Source organism: Ciconia boyciana, chromosome 2 (assembly GCF_034638445.1).
Source record: "Ciconia boyciana chromosome 2, ASM3463844v1, whole genome shotgun sequence".
NCBI lineage: Eukaryota > Metazoa > Chordata > Aves > Ciconiiformes > Ciconiidae > Ciconia > Ciconia boyciana.
Window position 1 is genome coordinate 81915152 of NC_132935.1, and position 19773 is coordinate 81934924.

A 19773-nucleotide genomic window follows, 5' to 3' on the forward strand; every position below is an offset into this window, starting at 1 on the left:
AAAATCATGCTTGACCATGTTCTTCCTGACTTTCATTCTTACCTTCTAACAACTATTTAGGCCTGTTTTTCTCTAAATAACACTGATTAACAGAGTCTCTGTACAGACTTCTTATGAACTGAGATCCCGAACATTAAAAGAACCACATCTCGAGTTTTTTCCTACTTAATTCTTAATTAAGGTAAAGCAATTGCAATAGTGAATTGAATTAGATGAAAGCTGCTTCAACCCCATTCAGAAGGGGCCCAGAGTCATAAAACTGCACAATCTCTTTCATAATTTTGACAACTCACAAGTGGTAGTACATTTGAAATATACTTTACTGTAGAGTTACTATTTTCTAGATAATAAATTCCTACAGAGGCATGCACCAGTTGGAATAAGGCAGCTGACACTTCCAGCAGATGAAATCCTCAAGTGCACACAGGTGGGGAGGAGAGGGAGCAAAGGGTGTTTGCTCCCACTGATTAACAAACTTACCTTTAAAGGTAATACTTCTTTGTTGATGGAAAAAAATACAGCCATAGCTTTGGTCCATGAGCAGAGGCCAGCAACGTTCCCACATACTCTCTTAGCTGTTTCAATGTTGTAGTCCACCATTTCAAAATAAGGGCTCAAAAGTTCTACCACTTCTTCATTAATTGTGTCCTTTGGAAATTGCTAAAAAAAAATTGCAATATACATAAGGTATGTAATATATGTAAACTATACATATATGTACTTCAGCACACACAGAACATTACCAAGATCAGAAATGTTACTTACAAATACCTAATATGAAGTTCTCTGTCTCACACATCTTTGAGAGCTTGCCAAAGTCATTCCTCTCTGTTCTATATTCTTACAAAATGGAAAAAAGTTTGCCTTCATTTATGAACTTCACTATCTTACACTATCCATTACAGTTACACAGCTAATTGTTGTTACAAAATATCACTGATATCCTGCTTGAAATTCCGTTTTCCTTAATACTGAATAAGTAACTTAACGATCTTCAAAAAGAAAAGGAAAAGCTTAGCTCAGGTTCATAAACGTACATTCTACAAGACAGTCCTTTCAAAGGGCCAGCAAGCTATCTTCTCCTTAAATTACCTTATCTCATTAGTGGAATGCATTTCAATTTTATGAATTTATTTTGACCCTCTCTTTTCTCCAAAAAACATCTCTTTGATTTTTCATCCCCAAAAGCTCTCAATTTTCTCCTTCAAATTTATTTTAATGGTCAAATATTCTATATAAGTTTGGTCATCTTTAAAGATCTATTTACAAGGTATAATGAAAGTCCATCACTGGTGAACTTGACAAATAGCTGTTCCCTGAAGCACAAATAGGTTTATTTATTCACAAGCAATGAAAGCCCTTCAGTAAACTAAAAATCCTTACAAGTAGATGCAATGTAAATACTGACAATATAAATGGCATCCATGGCACTACCAACCATACAAAGTTGGTCGAGCCTGGCATCTGTGGTTTCCCACCGGACCAGAGACAGATTAAGTAAACTCCTCAAAATGCAGAAATTGGAGATGACAACATCCACTGGGGCAGGACAAGGTATAATTTATTCAGGGTAGATTAATCATAATATTATTAGTTTAAATTATGAACAGGGATTTATTCATTGGTTACTCTTCCCATTTCCCTCGACACATGCTATGGAGCTGAAAAATCCCACATTTCAAAAAATTCTGATTTTGTACATCCTAATAATCAACTATTCTTTTGCAAGCCACTGCACAAGTTGCAACACTGAAAATTAATGAAAAGTTGGGTACCAGAAAAAAGATGTTTTCTATCAGCTTTAATGAAACAGATAAGTAATGGCTATTCAAACCAAATGCTTAAAGCTTTGAGTCATTTGTCACTGAAAGTAATTTCATTGCCTTACTTAGGAGAAACTATAATTGATTTATGACCTGACTTTGCCAGAAGGATTCAAGTTTATTTCGTTATGACATACTTATTTTTAAGCCCCTAACGTTTTCGATCTATTGTGTGTCTGATTCCTATTGCACATTTGTTCTCCTATGAACACCACAGAAAACACTGTCCCCCATTTTCTTAAATTAACAAAATATCAAAAAGAAGGTTGCACAAGCACCTGTAGGTTCTGTAAGAAGTTCCCTGCTGTCATCAGTTTCAAAGATTCTTGCCATGATGGGATGGCACAACATTTTTCCTGATCAATTTTCACATTGTTCACTTTTCGCTGGAAGAGCAGTAACACACAGTCCATGATACGCATAATGAGGTGAGGAGGACGACCCAGTGTGCGGACAGTGGCAATATCTGTAGGTTTTATTGTCTATGAATTTAAAACAAAGGGTAAAGCAATTACTGTTATTGTTTATTTAAGAAGACATAGAGCACAAGCTCACCAACAGTATTAATCCACTGGAGAAGAAAAAAATTATTCACATTATTTTTGATTGAAAATAATTTTACTTCTAAAAAGCATGAAGCTAGAAGGACCCTCAGATTTTCACTACTACCTCCTAGCAACTACTAGGAAACCTCAACTCAGCTACCTCTACAGCAGCACCTAAAAGCTTAAAACTACCATGCACATTTTTGACAAAACAAAGAGCAAAACAGAAACATCCTGAAATTTTACCTATTTTTCTAAAATGCAAACCCATTGACCAGAAACTGAGTTTAGAAAGGAAAATAGATTCTGTTGATATTTGGCAAAGGAAGGTGAATTAAGGAAACCAGTGAGAAGGCCTGATACACGTATAGATTTGCACTTTCTGATTCACCTTATTGGGAATGTTCCTGTTGTAGAAGCTGGCCTGTGAGAAAAACAAATAAATTATAATAACGTATGAAAACCTAGGCCCTATTAAGTAAGGCCAAGTAAGCCTATGGTGCAAATCTAATACTATAACTTGTAACTCTAGTGCACATCATAAATCAAAAAGGACTATCAGAAAAGTCTACTGAAGATGTCTCCTTCAAGAAGCACTGATTTGAGCAGTAGTGCATACTGCACCACATACAGAGTAAAAAAAAAACACTGAATGATGGTAACTGCTGATGGGCGCTCCTATAACAGACATAACTTGGATCAGAAGCTTTGCTTATTCACAGGCAGTTTAATCAGCCTGAGTACGACAGTGACAACAGTAAGCAACAGGTTATTGCAGGAGTTATGACACCTTGCTTCTAGCCTTGCACATGCCTCACTGGGAATTCATAAAGGAAGATTTTAATTACTTGTGTTTATACTTCAAGAAAGGGATTGCAAATTATTGCAGATTATCCTGATCACTTTCCTTCTGCCTGCCTTTTGTTTCCCTTCAATATTTTGCTGCTCATTGGGTTCAGCGTGCACCTGATAATTCAGCAGAGTTTTTCCAGATTTCTGCGTGGAAACTTTAAACGGTGTTTCTTAGTGACCTTTAGGAAATTCAGCCCAGGCTTTTTGCTACCATCCAAATTGTGGCAAAAGAGTTGCACTGAATTTTCATTTATTTATTTATTTACTTCTAGTCATGCATTTAATGTGCCATTTTTATTGCAGGGCAAAGTGCAACTAAGTTTTATTGAACTTTGACAATTCTTACTCAAACTTTAAAAAATTAATCTCACTATATGTTTAAAAATGGTTATAAGCTGTTCTGTACCTACCTGTCTCTTAACATAGCATTTAGCAGTCTTAAAATATGTAAAAAATGGAGCGAAATAACCAACCACAGTTTGTTTTGGTTTTATCTGGGAAGTAACCTTTATATTTATCAAATATTTTAATAGACATTTGTCTACATTGCAAGCAGAATTCCATTATAGGAATCCCTAGAGGGAAGTTTGCAAACCCGTAATGATTGTGAGATTCATTTTTTGAAAGATGCAGCCCTATACAGGCTCATACAGAGAATTTTCTTGCTTAAAGGAGTTTCTGCTGAGAATACAGGTATGTATACTGATAGGCTTGCTTTTATAATAGTTTTCCTTTCCCCCTTAGACACAGGCAAAGCAATTTATTATAGCAAATGCAAGAATTTCAAGATTAAGCCCAACTACCTTTCCCCATTGTGAAGTCTCACAATAATGCTAGTATAGCTTTTCCTGAAAATCGTACTTTCATTTATTAGAATCCAAAATTTCAAGAAGAGTAGTATTGTTTTGGTTTGGTAACTTCAGCCAAAACCAGAAAGTAAGCTGTAATAAGATGCAGGACAGGACACAGGACACTGGTGCTCTTTTCATACCTCAGACACTGCCCAGTTAGCATTGTTTGTTTATGCACTTGTCAGAACGCTTGCCCACCTCTGAGTTTGTTTTTTTTTTTACCTTTCTCCTGTAGCTAAGTATCAGGATCTTATGATCCAGACTTGCTCTCTTATTCCACTCTTTTCAGCTGTCATGTCATCAGCCTTCATTTAGACATTTCCACTCTGCCCTTCAAGAATCATGGCAGTTAGAGACTGCTAAGCACCTCTCCCCTCAAAGTGAAGTCATACATTTGGAAGATCCATGAAAATTTATTAATACTAGATTTTGAAGACTTAGATTTGAAGGAACATCACAATACTCTTTAACTATCACAACTGTTAGCAGCCTCTCAAGTGGAAGGAAAACCTTCCAGTAAATCTACATAACAATCTTTGATTTTATCTGTCCTTCAGGTTTTTCCTTCATTCTTTTCTATTTCTTGAGATGCCATCTCCCTGCTAGCCTCCAGTATTAGGTTTACTTCAGATCCCACTACTGCTGCTCATGACAGAAAGGCCTTGAGGGACATTTTCTTATAGTCAGCCAAACAGACATTAAAAAAAAATACTACACAAGATCAACAAAAATTAATCTTTTTTAATCACTAATGATTCATCATGTAAAGATATGGGCAGTATTAAAAAACCTTTACAAAAAGAGCATGTTGAAAGACATGAAGTCCCATGGTGAATGCTAGAAATCTGGGTAATGCCACAACTCATAAGAAAAAATAAATTTTTTTTGAAGAACACAGAAAAGAGTGGATTAGCTAACTTATTCAAAATGCATTTCATTGGTGAAAATTGAAAATAAAACAGGAGGTTTAGATTTGGATGGAATTATAACTGTTTTTACATGGAAGGCACTTCTTCACTCATTGCACACAAGCTGTTTTATAACAGTATCAACATTCAGTTAGTGGTCTAATATCAACCTCCAGCACATCATATATCAACCACAGTTTCAAATGAAAGTTAAAACTTGCCCTTTTCTGAAAAACTGCCTATTTTGGGGTTAGTGCTCAGGTGGAAAAAGAAAAACAAAACTGAACCTAAAAATCCTCAAAATATGTATATTTATTTGCATACATTTTCTGTCAACTGATGAGTTATGCGATGCACCTGCAACCTCATATTTGTTTTCAAAGAAGCCCATCTTCTTAGCAGTGAAATAATGTTATACATGGTCCAAGTACTAACCTGTAAGGCTGCTTCTGCCTCTTCCAAAGCAGGCTTAGCGGCTTCCAACTTCTCTTCAGCAATGGCTTTGTCAACTGAGATACTGTCTACAATAGCTTGAGCTTTGTCTTTCACTTTCTGAACTTCACCCTTCACCTTCTCAGCAGCCTGTGCTTTTACAGTAACTTCTTTCAATACCTAGAATGTGAGAAAACCCACATGCAAAATATTAAAGAAAACACCTAGTTGAAAGAATGTATTAATTTTTGTTGTAAAATTTTATCTGTTGAATTCCAGAACCAGAAAACTCAAACAAGATGATTTTCGTCACTGTTGTAAGTTTCCAAGATCCCTTTTTTCCCCAACACTTAACTTCCTTTTACTTCATTAATCTTTTCAAAATAGAAGAAATAAAAAGAGAAAAAAAATCAAACAGCAATACATTTTGAAGGCTGTACATACCGTGTCAGCTTTTTCATTGGCAATTTGAAGTTCCTTTTCTTTTACCTCCAGCTCTCTGCTTAGAGCAACCACTGACTCAGAGGCCTCTCTCAATTTTTCCAGTCCAGTATTCATTCTGGAGTTAAAAAGCAAAACAAGAAGCATGTAATTCCCTATGTAATTTACATGCCGCTTTCCAAATTATTCCATCAATAGAATGAATCACATCAATCAGAACAAACACTAGCAAAAGAAGTTTTACACCAAAAATAAAACTTGTATAGGAACTTTCACACAAGTATCTGATGTCTTCAGAATCAAGAAAGCGAACAATAAAGAATTACATAAAAAGAGTGTGTGACTTGAAATTTTACCCACTTCTAACTCAAACAGTATGCCTTTATCATCGCATAAAAATCCTATATGTTGGTTCCATATATGCCACCGTCCCTGTTGAGCTCCAACCTGATATTCAAAGGACTAAGTTCTCTACAGCGGAAAGCATTTTCTGATCACTAGAATCCTGAGAAATAGCTCAAATCAGTATTTCTTGTTTGAAGAGGATATTGAAAAGGCTAATAAAATCAAAATATTGAAATCAAGACCAACCCAAAGAGATTAACAGAAAAATAGCACTGACATAACACTTTTCTCATTCAGCATAAAATGCCCCTTCAACAGTGCTTTTTGTCTATCGAAATGTAAGTCCTCACTTGGGACTTTTCAGACAAGTTTAAGTGGCCTCTACAGAGGCTGCTATTGCAAAAGCTAAGCAGTACTTGGACAGCTAAACAAATAGAGGAGAACAGAGTAACACCTGCAAAAGCAATTCAGACTATGCAACTAAGGTTAAGTGAAACAAATTGACAGGCATGAACTAATCTGGTACATCTGAGGTGTCAGAAGGTAGGAAACAGGACCAGCCCTCTCTGTTTTACAAGTCTTCACCCAGAACATAACTACAGATTTCTAACTCAATTTGGCTTTGAAGCCAAAGAATGTTTCAAAGTGAAACAAACTAGTTTGAGTCTTTCTTAAAGGCTTCCAGCTCTTTGTGCCAATCTTTCAAAATTGGGAAGACAGTTTTTCTTTAGGGTAATCCAATTGATACACCAAATGCTAATTTTACATTCTATTTGAGTATTTCTGACATGAAGATAAATCTGCAAATAGACTTCATCAGTTTAATAAAGTATCTGAAAAGGAGAATTAATATATCAAAACCACTTTAATAATCTACAAGTAAAAAGTTCAGCAGCCTAAATCAGGCTCTATGATCATAAAACCAGAAACGCCAAAGGTATTTCTTACATGTTCATATCAGGAGGACACAACTGTTTAGCAAGAAAACAAAAGTTGCTCTCTAGTAAATTAAATGCTACTATGAATATATTATGAAATTACATGTAGATGTTTTCTTTTACTCATTAAAAATACAGGTGAATAATTTATATTCACTTTTTTCCCCCACCACCTTGCTTCTTCATACGTCACTACCCTTTCTCCCCCTCCAAAAATATATAGTCTTTAACTTATATGCCAAGAGCAACTATAATATTTGATCAAGTTACACCTTTACACAATTTTAGGAAACTTGAAAAAAAAAAATCCTTTTGCTGTGCAGAGAGACAAGCCATGCATTGAAATGAGGCGTATCAGAATATACCTTCCTGGGGGAGAAAACTACAGAAAGACAGTAGTAAACCAAGCAGTTTACCTGTGTGCTAATGTCTGCAATTCAGAATGCTTTTCTTTGTATGTGGTTTTATATCCCTGAATAAAGGACAGGTAGGATTTGGGAGTCACATGTGTAGAACGTCTGTATCTTTGAAAGTAATCAGAACACTTCTCTGCCACTCCATCCTGGAATGAGCCCATACACTGCACAATTTCCCTCTTTGTATCAGCAGTGCAGTCCATATCAAATGAGGACAGGAAATGTTCAGATACTTAGGAAAGAAAGAAAAACATAAATGTAAGTAAATATTCAGGAAAAAGTCTTAGCTTATAAACAAGGCAATATAAAGGCTACATACCATGACAAAGAGAAATATTTCATCTAATTTAAATCTTCATCTGCCATTGATCTGTGCACCACCTACTCATATATATTTGGCTCAGTGTGTGGCTGAACTTTAAATAGTATTCTATTTTTAACATTTCACAATCCAATATGTGGTCTACTAAAGGATGGTATTGATTATACCAGGGAATAGTTGCAAAGCAGAGAACACCTCTGGAAGTAAAGTCTTTATACAATGTTATTGGCAATCTGAGATTCATCTTCTTGATGTCTTCTACAAATTTAATTTAAAATGTAAATACTAATTATCAACCAACTTATTGACATCTGTGACATGGGAGATGCTTTCACATTGCATCAACAAGATATTATGCCAGCTTTCACGCAGCTTCTGAAACCCCAGTCTTCTTTACTCTCCGCCATTAGATTCTTAACATTATTCCACACTTCTCAGTAAAAAGTATAGCCAAGGATCTGGTATTCTTTCACCTCCAAAGTGTGCAACTGCTTTTTCTCTCTGAACCTGTCTAACTGATAGCTACCAGGGATTGGGTAATCACAGCCTTCCTCTGTATGCCTGATCACAGGCACAGTCACTAATAATCACTTTCTTTAGTAGTATTTTGCCTGCTTTACCAATGCATTTAAGCTATCTTCAAGGGGAATTTTTCTTCAAACTGTGTTCAAAGCCTTTCCTCTGTTAGAAATATTTCAACAGTTTAATACAGCAAGCTTTAAAGAAGAAAACATCTATATCAAATTTTAGAAAAAAGTAAGTTTCTTCTGCCAGTGTGCTGGCAAAATTCAAAGCAATTAAAACAACTTAATGACCACTGATCAGAGAATTAAATATCTGCAAAGACAAAACCTACACCTACCTGCCACTAAAGCATCCTTAGGCCACCGGCTGAACCAATCTATAGTGCATCCAGAAATGAGAGCAGGGAACTTCAGGGCCCTGTTTCGGAATTTTTCACCTACTGGTGAAAAGCAAAGAACCACATGAAGGTTCTGACGGACTCTGGCCATGAAGTAGTCATACAGAACCTCACTGGTTGGAGGTCTACGTGGATGTTCCTTTTTGAAGGTGGGTATGAGGTCACTAATGATCTCATCTACTTCATCACGTGCAAATAAGTTTGATACCTTTGAGAAAAAGGAAGATTTTGTTCATGCTTTATGAGATGATCCAAAACAGAGTGTACAGCGTAAGGTTCATTTAACAGATAGCATTTCAGGAAGGGACATACATTTCAGACACTGAAGTTATTAGGACCCACGTCACTCCTTTAAACCAGAACTTTTACTGAAGTGATTCCATTAAACACAGTGAAATCTAACATGCTGTAAAAGTAAAACCCACTCTCCCATGTAAAAAACAAAGAATCCATGTACAATGGCTTTGCTTTCTTCTCAGTATTCTAATAACTAGTAGAAGTTACTCTGAAACACACCCCTGAAATAATAAATAAATAAAACCAATAAAAGCCATCCCATCCATTCTGGATATTAAATTTACCATACAAAAACTATTTGTACACTAATGAGATATTCAATTTAACAGACAATTTTGTTTAACTTCAGTGATGTTCCCCAAGTTCAACACAGCTTGTCAACACATTTAAAAGGGTCTGACTTAGACAATTTCTCTGTATGGAATGATGATGCTCATTCTTAATTTTACAATAGCTTTGTCTCACTCTAACCTAGTATAATGGATTGTTTGCATTTTTTATAATAGTGTAATGATAAAAAGCACTTGAGTTTTAGTTTGTGAAAGTGTGCCCCTTGATCTATAAAAGAATATTCAAATGAATTTGGTTATTTTACTTCAGAATTATAACATTTAAAAAGCAGAGAAATTATCTTGAGAAGGCATCTTACTTCTCCTGACGATAAAACATTGTTCAGGTATTCCAAGAAAGACTCATCTTTGATCTCGTTGTCTGTAAAAAGAAAACAGATGCCTTTCCCTTGCAGTCCTGCTGTTCTGTACAAGAGTTTCAGATCTTCCATCAAGTTTAAAGTGTTGTACGATCTACAAAAAAGGACAGTTGTACTAATATTCATTCCTTTTAAAAAGGGCTTCTGGTTAAAAGAAAAAGAACAAGCAAACTTAAGTAAGAAACAATCTCTTGGAATTTAAGGCAAAAAGGTGCCAAAGTCCAGGAATTTTCATTTCGGTTAGGAGGAAAGACATAGCTCATTTCAATATCTCACATTAAATACCTAATTCATTCTTCACTGTCCTGCTCTCTTTTGCACCTCCCACATCAATTAAAAAATCAAATTAAAAAAAAAAAACAACCCACAACCCTGCACCCCAAAAGATAGACAGGTGTTGTCTCACAGGATTTTGTCATGTGCTGGGTGCAATAAGATATGTTAGATTTTATTGACTAATTAAAAATCTCAAACTAGTTGGCCCTTCTGATGAAAGTCATCACCAATGCTGGCACTCACCGTTTTACAAAAAGGAAAGAGAGCAGCAGCAAACTAAGAGATTAAAAAACATAAAAATTATTAGACAAGGTGTGGTGGGTTGACCTTGGTGTCTGCATAGTTGTTTCTCTCACATATTCTCACTCCTCTTCTCCAGCTGCTGCACAGCAGTTTTTTTTCTCCTTCTCAAATAGGTTATCATAGAGGCGCTACCACCATCACTGATGGGCTCAGCCTTGGCCAGTGGCGGGTCCATCTTGGAGCTGGCTGGCATCGGCTCTATCAGACATGGGGAAAGCTTCTAGCAGCTTCTCATAGAAGCCACCCCTGTACCCCCCCTCTACCAAAGCCTTGCCATGCAAACCCAATACACAAGGTTACACTGGAATGATCTCTCTGGCTGGATAAAGGAGTGCAATAAAAGCTGAGGTTTCTAGGATGCCCACTGGGAATTAAAACAGAGAAGTGATTGCGTGCAACTTTATTAAGAGTTTCTTATGTAACTGTAATGATCTCATGTATGACCTGAAAAATCAGAAATTGTACAACAGTTCCTCATTACTAGGGAGGAGCTCAGGAGATAAATACATAGGTTTTGCGAATTTTTTTATTGATGATTAAGACGATTATTTTTTGTGTTTCAGCAAAGATGATATAATCACCAAGATAAGGTTCCATACATGTGTTTATAAATAAGACACTTCAAAAGCAAAGACACCACTAAAATTAGGAATGGACACAGAGAAGACACAAATATTCTATGCCCTTTTGTTTCAGTTGCAGGGGGAAATAATGATTGGAAGAGTTATTCAGTTAATTAGTCAAAATTAGACAAAAATACTGACTTGAAAAAAATACTTTGTTACACACATTGAGTTAGCAATATGACTATCATCTACCTTGGTGAACTAAATGAAACCGTTTTAGATCCAACAATTATTCTTTTTAAGAACTCACAGAACAGGAAATTTTGGATTAACAAAGAGCAAACAATTCTATCCAAGAAGGATACAAAATTTTTCCCAGAGGGATTTTGGCACAAATTATTAGATGGGTTTTAGATAACCACTTAAGGTTAGAAAAACACAGAGTTTTTTTATCAATTTTATCAATCAGATCACACTTCTACACTTGCTTGTTAACCCACATGGAGAACTCCAAGGGATTTATAAGGTGGCATTAAGTTTTATCAGAATTTTTGATGAGTCTTTCCTAAAATCATGTTTATTCAAATCTTCACTCAGTCTATTCTTCATTATAGTTTCTTTAATTCCTCTGGTACACCCATCGGGTTTAAAAGTCTTCAGATGTAAGGGTTCCCCAGATCTTTTCTGGACTTTTTTTTTTTTCATGAGCTTTATATAGGCCTTCTTATGATCCTCAGGTGCCAAAGCAACTTTAAGTGGGAAGCTACACGCCACTTTCTTAATTCAGTATTTCACCCTTTAGTGGCTTCATAATTCTTTGTGAATGATATCCAGCAATTTGTTACTGCTTGTTTTGTCAACTGTACTGTAATCTCTCCTGAAGTCATTCCTATTTCAGACAGATCCTCTGATGAGATACTCATCAAGAGGCATTCCCACATGTGAATCTACAATTTCTTCTGCAGCCAACACAGCTGCAAAATAATTAAAATAATTTCACTTCTGTACAATGACATCTTATTTGCATGCCGAAAATATTTCCTGATCATTGACTTGTCCTACAGACACTTTGGGAGGTACTCATATTCTAAAATATTCAGAGAAGGATTTATAATTTATTTTTTATATCTTTTGTGAGTTATTCCAAAAGAAACCACATTGGGTTGAACAATATGAAAGAAGGCAAGATATGCTTGGAAAAGACTGTCAAAATACTGACATATACATAAGATCTACCAAATTAATGAGCAGGGATGAGTATTCCACCTCCTCACACAGGTGTTATTTCAAATGTTACAAGATAAACTCATAAAGGCATTATGGATAGATAGCAGATACAAATACTTTCAGTACAGTTTAGTGTACTGTGTAAAGACACAAAGTAAAGATAACTTGACACTGCCAATATTCCTTCTCATTCTGTGAAACACACAAAACAGTTTACTACTCCAAAGATGGTAAAAGCTCAGACTTGCTGTAGAAAATCAAGCAAATTTCCAAGGATTTTCATGTCTTTCTACTCAAGGCAACAGTGCTCAGCCTATGTTAAGCTTGTTCTTTCTCCCACTGCAGACTGGGAGCCTGTTTTATTTATAGGAAGAGTTCAAACACAAAGTAGTTATTTGCTTACATTTTAATTAATGCTCACCTTGTTAACATTATCTGGAATGTATCATAACCAGCTATGAAAGATGCCAGTCTTGTCAAGCTCTGCTTTCCTGAGCCACCAACTCCAACTAAAAGAGCATTTCCACGAGGAGTGCGAATCACCCGAGAAATCTGTGTAAGATCACAGTCATTTATTGCTACAATGTGTGAGTTACACACCCAAAAATCCTATGCTACTGCAGTAATAAAGTTACATTAGAAATTAGAACAAATGGAAATTTTAAGGTTTAAGGCATTCCATATTACTATTAATATATTCTATGGACATCTGCACTTTGCAATGTATTCTGTAAACCTTCCAATAGTATAGCAACCACTTGATTCCATCACTGTGAACTTTCAATTATCAGTAGAATTGCATCTCACGCTTCCACAAAGCACAACTAAATCTCAACTGTGATCTGTTAGCAACATGCTATCATAGCACGACAGATTATTAAAATTGGGAAGGCAATAATAATTTCCCCAATACCATACCCTCTGGACAACTTAAGAGTTACCTCTCCAGGCCCCTTCATTGTGACCAGAAAGACAAGTTGTCCCAGGCATGTTAAATTCAGGAGAAACAGTCTCCAGTATTCTCTGCAGCAGGTAATAATATTGCCTTTATAATCAAACTTCTTAAGCTTCTAGTTTACTTGATTATAAAAATGCACAATATCAGTATGAATATTTGGTCACAGTGAAACATCTCCCAGATAGATCTCCTTTTCTTTCCCATTTCATTATTTATATTTTAAAGCAAAAGGCAATAGTTACCTACTACTACACATTTCCTTTCAATTCAGGACAGCGCAATTCAGAGCAAAAGAATTTTCAGCACTAACTGTGAACTGCATGCAGCGCCCGTCCCACCATCCACAGTCAAAAAAATGATGCCAAAAAATCTGGAAACAGGTAGAAGATGTTACCTGATGCTGAGAAAATATGCCTTTAAACACAGGAGACAAACTTGCTCCACACCCCATCAGTTGCACATGGACAGATACTCATAGTATACAGAAGAGCCTACATTAATTTCCAGAACAGCATGGAGCCACTTGCCTCTCAAAGGCAAGGTAATACCAACCAGCTGGTTAGCAGCTGGTCTCCTCTGCACAAGCAATGATGCAGAGTATTGGCTCCTGTTCTCTTTAGTATCTTGAGCATCTCTCCGATGCCCTTAGAATTCCATCATGCCAATAAGCAGCCTAGAATACCTATTTACCTGCCTTTCCTCTAACATACTTTTTTTCAAGTTATTAAAAATAGTCATGTCAATTTCCTGCAGTTTTAAACCCATGTATTTTACATATCAAGTGCAATGTACTTGTTATTTTTCATAGGTTAATGTTTTATAAGCAAAGATAAAATCAAGTATGAAGGCTTACTCTAAGCACACTTAGCATTTAACCAGAGAAAGAAAAATAGATTTGCACACCACCCTTGGAATATTGCTGATTACTTCAATTATGGCTACTAGATCTTTTGTACGCAGAGGCACACAAGGTGTAAATTGGAAGCTTTGTTCTCTAAGATATTGCTCAACTTTAACTCATTCAAGTCATACTACATCACTCAGATTAAGCATTACCTTAACTGTGCTTACCTAGCCTTCTCTTAGAAGCTGTCTCAAGCCTAGCTAATGCATAAAGCTCAGACCTGCACAGCTGTAAATGCTGCTTTCAAGAATATGGGATCAGAGAAGCACTATATATTAATTTTATCCAAGTGAAAGTTAAGATAACATTTCAGGTATTTACCATCTAGCTATCCAAAGAAGAGATTCCTGAAGGTGGGTGGCTTTTCAGTGAAGAAAAAAAAAAAAAAAAAGGTTTTTTTGGTTACGTTCTGAATTTATATAGATTTTTTTACTAAGAATAAACCAAAAACTTGTTAGCGAGTGTGATGATGATTTCACAATTTCCCTAAAGAAATCCATAGCCAAACATCATTCATTTTGCAGAAAAGACCTTAAAAGAAAGGGACTAATTTAGTGAAATGACAGGAATCCACCCCAAAATTTTGAAAACTGCAGATGCAATTTGTTTGTCAACTATAATTAAATTTAAATTGTTTTGATATTTATTATATTATTTGTTAGGATGGTACAATCCAATATTAATTTCTTAATAATTTATGATAAGAAATACAAATAACCTTACTGTGCAACCGAGAAACAATAGGGGGTTTAGGTTTGTTTTTTTTTTAAAAAAAAAAAAAAGCTTCTCCTTTGTATGAGGCCTATTCTGTGTGGACAATCCTATCAAGCTGTGCTGTGCTAAAAATTATGGTCAGCTCCAATCCATATTCAAAGGAATTTTAAAAGAAGTGAGCATACTGTGGATCAACAAAGGGAGTCTGGACTACATTTATTCCTATTCTGCTGTGTCTACTCCTTCATAAGCAACCAATTATGTCCTTATCTGAATTTCATTTGACTCATTCCAAAGAGGAAGAGCTCTCAGAAGAATTAATAAGAAGAAAGGTTGAAATAGAGTTAGAATAGTTAGGACCACGATCCCACCAGACATATAGATAGAAAAGAATAGTTCCATCCGGTGCATTTTCAGAAAAGTTGAGTTTTAATACCTAGTCACATAACAGACAAAATACTTGCTAGCAATAAATTACTTGCTTTGGGTTACAAGTAATTTACCTTGATTTGTGCATACCTCCACTCATAGGTGCTGAGGGCAAGTGAATGACAACAACAACAAATGGCAATCCAGTAAGACTGTACCTTGACTAAATGAATCATAGCATCTTCAAAGAAAACCATGTCCATTCCGGTACCACGGACGTTCTCATTGTATGATTGTAAAAACATATTTAAACGATTCCGTAGCTGATGAAAGGAGTAAATTGGCTCATAGATTTTGGGAATATCTAAATTAACTTCCTCTAATTTTTCACCTAGAACAAAAAGCAAGTAACAAAACCTTAGCAGTTTAAATGATTGACGAAGGCCCAATGTAGGGATGAGTAAGTGAAGGTAATTAGAAGTCTCTTTAACCACCCAGAACTAGGTTTATTATACATAATATTACTTATTAGATGTACATATGAAAGTGCTGCCTATACTCTGCGTACAACGAATGGTAACTTCAGCTGCGTAATCCTCACAAAACCAGCAAAAGCTAAGGAGCCTTCTTTCTCTACGTCTGAAACTTGAATGATTAAAAACTGAAATTAACTTAGATGTTAGAAGCAAAAGCAGCACCAGAGAATGAAGGTAAATAAATATTGCCGTTTAAAATTGCAAATAATGTTTTTTGTAAAAGAAAAACACTCTAAGTTGATTAAATCATTGCACTAGTGAAAAAGAATTATTACTAAAATAAATAATTACCACAGCAAAAGAAGTACATTCACTGTGAAAAGGCATACATTTGTTTCATCAAAAGATCTGAAAGCCACAAGTAATTGTCAACTCTTCCCCACCCAAAGGAAAGGAGGAAATAGTGCTGCTGTCTCATTTTCCGTTCATAAGCATTAATCGTGCTTAAAGGTGACATGCCCTTCATTAGTAAGAACTGTTACTCACAGCAAATAAAATCACAGAAGGGTTGAGGTTTGCAGGGACCTCTGGAAGTCATCTGGTCCAACTTCCCTGCTCAAGCAGGACCACCCAGAGCTGCTTCCTTAAGACCATGTGTCCAGATGGCTTATGAATATCTCCAAGGAGGGAGACTCCACAACCTCTCTGGGCAATCTGTGCCAGTGCCCAGTCACCCTCACAGTAAAAAAGTGTTTCCTGATGTTCAGAGGGAACCTCCTGTGTTTCAGTTTGTGCCCATTGCCTCTGGGCCTGTCACTGGGCACCACTGAAAAGAGCCCAGCTCCGTCTTCTTTGTACCCTCCCTTCAAGCAGTTATACATACTGAGGAGATCTCCCTGAGCCTTCTCTTCTCCAGGCTGAACAGTCCCAGCCCTCTCAGCCTTTCCTCATAGAAGAGTCCTTTAGTCATCTTTGTGGGCCTTCATTGGACTCTCTCCAGTATGTCCATGCCTTTCTTGTAATGGGGAGCCCAGTCCTGAACACAGCACTCCAGGTGTGGCCTCACCAGTGCTGGATAAAGCAGAAGGATCACCTCCCTCGACCTACTGGCAACTTTCTAATGCAGCCCAGAATGCCACTAGCCTTTTTTTTCTGCAAGGGCACATTGCTGGTTCATGTTCAGCATGCTGTCCACCAGCACCCCCAGGTCCTTTTCTGCAAAGCTGCTTTCTAGATGGGTGGCTACCAGGATATACCGGTGCATGGGATTTTTCCTCCCCAGGTGCAGGACTTTGCACTTCCCTTTGTTGAACCTCATGAGGTTCTTGTCAAGGTCCCGCTGGATGGCAGCACAACCCTCCGGCATATCAATCACTCCTCCCAGTTTTGTGTCATCTGGGAACCTGCATTTATATTGCACTCTGTGTATGCCTGAAGTCACCTTAATTTTAGAATTCTTTAGCTCCATATTGTTTCTGCATATATGAACACTCCTTTAGATTAAGACCTAATTAAATTAACCAATTGCTTATTTTAACCTGCAAAACCACTGCTTAAACTAAAGGAGTATTCCAGGTGGAAGTAAGTTTCTTATAAGTTGAACGAGACATTTAAACAACTCAGCTACTGATAAGGAACTCATAAGGAATACAGCAAGGAGTTAAACTGTACTGATGTTTTTACAGTTTCAAACCATTTAAGAGAATTATATCAGCTTAATCCTGTTACTGCAGTTTTACTATTAACGTCAAAAGACAGCATGATCAAGTACTAAACCTAAGAAAGGGCGGACATTTACACTATGTCACCAGGAAGCAAGTTATTTTGAGAAATACATGCTTCTTTTTGCATTTATTTTTCAGTTCAACATAATGGTTTCTAGTGTGGATTCAAATTTTTGCATTAGAAGTCACTCTTCACTCTTTCAGTATGTATTCTGACTTACATTTCAGTCCTCTACATTGCTGCAGTTTAGTTTAAGAATGTATTTGATTATTTAAGAATGTATTTGACTACTTTCTCACATCAGTTTGCTTTTTACTTCTATTTGATTCCTTCCAATCAAACATTTCCTAACCTTTAATCTCCTTTTGCCACTGCCTTCTGACTACCTAAATTATCCAAAAAGAGATTAAATGGCATTTGACCACTCATGCCAACCTTTTATTGCCTCCACTATCCATCATTACAGTGATATGAACACAGATAACTGAACCATCCAATGGCTTAAATAATGACCTCCTCCAAAACCCAAACAACTGTTTTCTGTTCTTTTGCATCAACTAACAAATATTCCCAGGTCATTTAGAAAGGTCAGTGACACAGGGTTTTTGTTTAAAAGACCCAGAGACATTGTTATAAGCCATATGGATAATTCAAGAGGGTTTACTAGCATTCAGGAGATTTTGAAATAATACTCATTTGTTACAAAATCATGTACCAGGTTTTTCCAAAGTACTGGATTAGCCCAGAGCCAGTGTTCTTTTACCAGGTTTCTAGGGGATGGTAGCTAGAGTGCTATCGTTTACCTAGTACTGCAACCCCACCACTTCAAGTCATTCATAACACACTTCTTTCATCATTTTAGAATAATATAGACTCATGCTCACTATTTGGCAGTTTTGTCTATCTACCACATCAATGGAAATGGAAACAAGGCTCTTCTATACAGATAAGCCAGATATAAATACGGACTTAAAAATCCCATGAATATAAAGATGTGCCAGAGCTGGTAACACAGACTACCTTCAAAGTCATTGGACAGAACAGCCACCCTTGATGCATAAACTTACTATGCATTTTTAAAACATATTTCTATTATCGCCTATTTTGTCATATCCTCTTCCCTATTCTTGCCATCTCCATGGTTATCAGAGCCCATCTTTACCAGATCTTTCAGGTGCATCCCTTAAGAAGTCAACAAAGAATGCATCAATTTCAGGATCCAGCAAAGCATTTGTTTCTTCAAATTCCTCCTCAATGAGTTTTGCCACAGCTGCATAAAACCAGTTTACATCTTCTGAGGTTGTGAAACGATCAGCAATAACACACTTGCATTCATGCTTCCACAGTTTTATCAGTACCTATATATTAAAAAAAAAAAAAAAAAGGGCATTTCAGTCAGATTAGGCTTGCAACAAAGCTACGCCAATTTAAAAGCCATGCTTTTTCTTATTTATTTATTTTAAAATCATATTAACGCTAGAAAAGAAACAGTAGTAATTTGGGGTTCATTCAGGAGAGATACCTTGAGCTTCTCATTCCATCCAATAGCATTTTAAGCTTATATTCAGTTAACTATGCAAGAAACCTTAATCTAGCATTCCAAACCAGAGCATATTTACTAAATTAAGATTTTATTTCCCTAGCCCCAAAACCATATCCATACCTGTTAACACATGTTTATGCACTGACAAACCATGTTTTTAACTGGTCATTAAGTAGAAGGTGGGTGGAAATAAAAGCATCACAGCATGAATACTTTCATGCCAAACACAGATGTCACTCCCAATACCAAATCCAAACAACTTAGAGAGAAAAAAACAAACGTGTAACTGTTGATATTATTCCTTCTCCAAATTCAATATACCTTTAAAGTCCTTCGGTTTGGTGATAGGATGGAGAAGGAAAACCTGCCATGTTCTTAACCCCAGCAGTACTGGTTTTAATCCTACACTATTACTACACAGTAGTAGAAAAACTTCCAAGTACTCCTTGAAGACCTCTTGTTTGACCCTACACTTAGTACAAATGACACATACTATGTCAAGTCTCAGAACTAATATGTAAATTTATACAATCAGATTTTGAGCAATTGTTATACTTCAAAAGACATTAATTGAGAATATATATACATATAATCATCTTCGTGCTGTATATTTTTAGCTTCAGAATTAAAATCAATTATAAAATTTAAATTTTAGATGTAGTAGAATTCAGAATCTTATTCAACAAGCAGGGAAGTACATTAAACATGAAGTGATTATATAACCCAAATGTATAACAAATTTTCCATGATTACCATAAACATTGCTTTTCTAGCACTTCATGTTTCAGCGCTCAAAACTCTAAATGACTTTTCCTTAAAATAATTAAAAGATAAATGAAGCATAAAGTATTGGGCTTTTCTGGAGGAAAGGTGGATTATGGAAAAAAAAATTATCACTATGACTCGTTACT

At 36.1% G+C, this 19773-nt stretch overlaps 1 protein-coding gene across 1 annotated transcript in view; it reads right to left on the reverse strand.

Annotated features, from left to right (window-relative positions):
• DNAH5 (dynein axonemal heavy chain 5) overlaps window positions 1–19773 on the reverse strand; it is a 132705-nt gene that overhangs the window by 28744 nt on the left and 84188 nt on the right. Inside the window, 10 exon segments of the mRNA XM_072851354.1 lie at window positions 481–660; window positions 2102–2305; window positions 5415–5591; window positions 5856–5970; window positions 7552–7783; window positions 8736–9003; window positions 9742–9895; window positions 12595–12725; window positions 15337–15509; window positions 18482–18677. Of these exon segments, the coding sequence (XP_072707455.1) occupies window positions 481–660; window positions 2102–2305; window positions 5415–5591; window positions 5856–5970; window positions 7552–7783; window positions 8736–9003; window positions 9742–9895; window positions 12595–12725; window positions 15337–15509; window positions 18482–18677 (1830 nt within the window).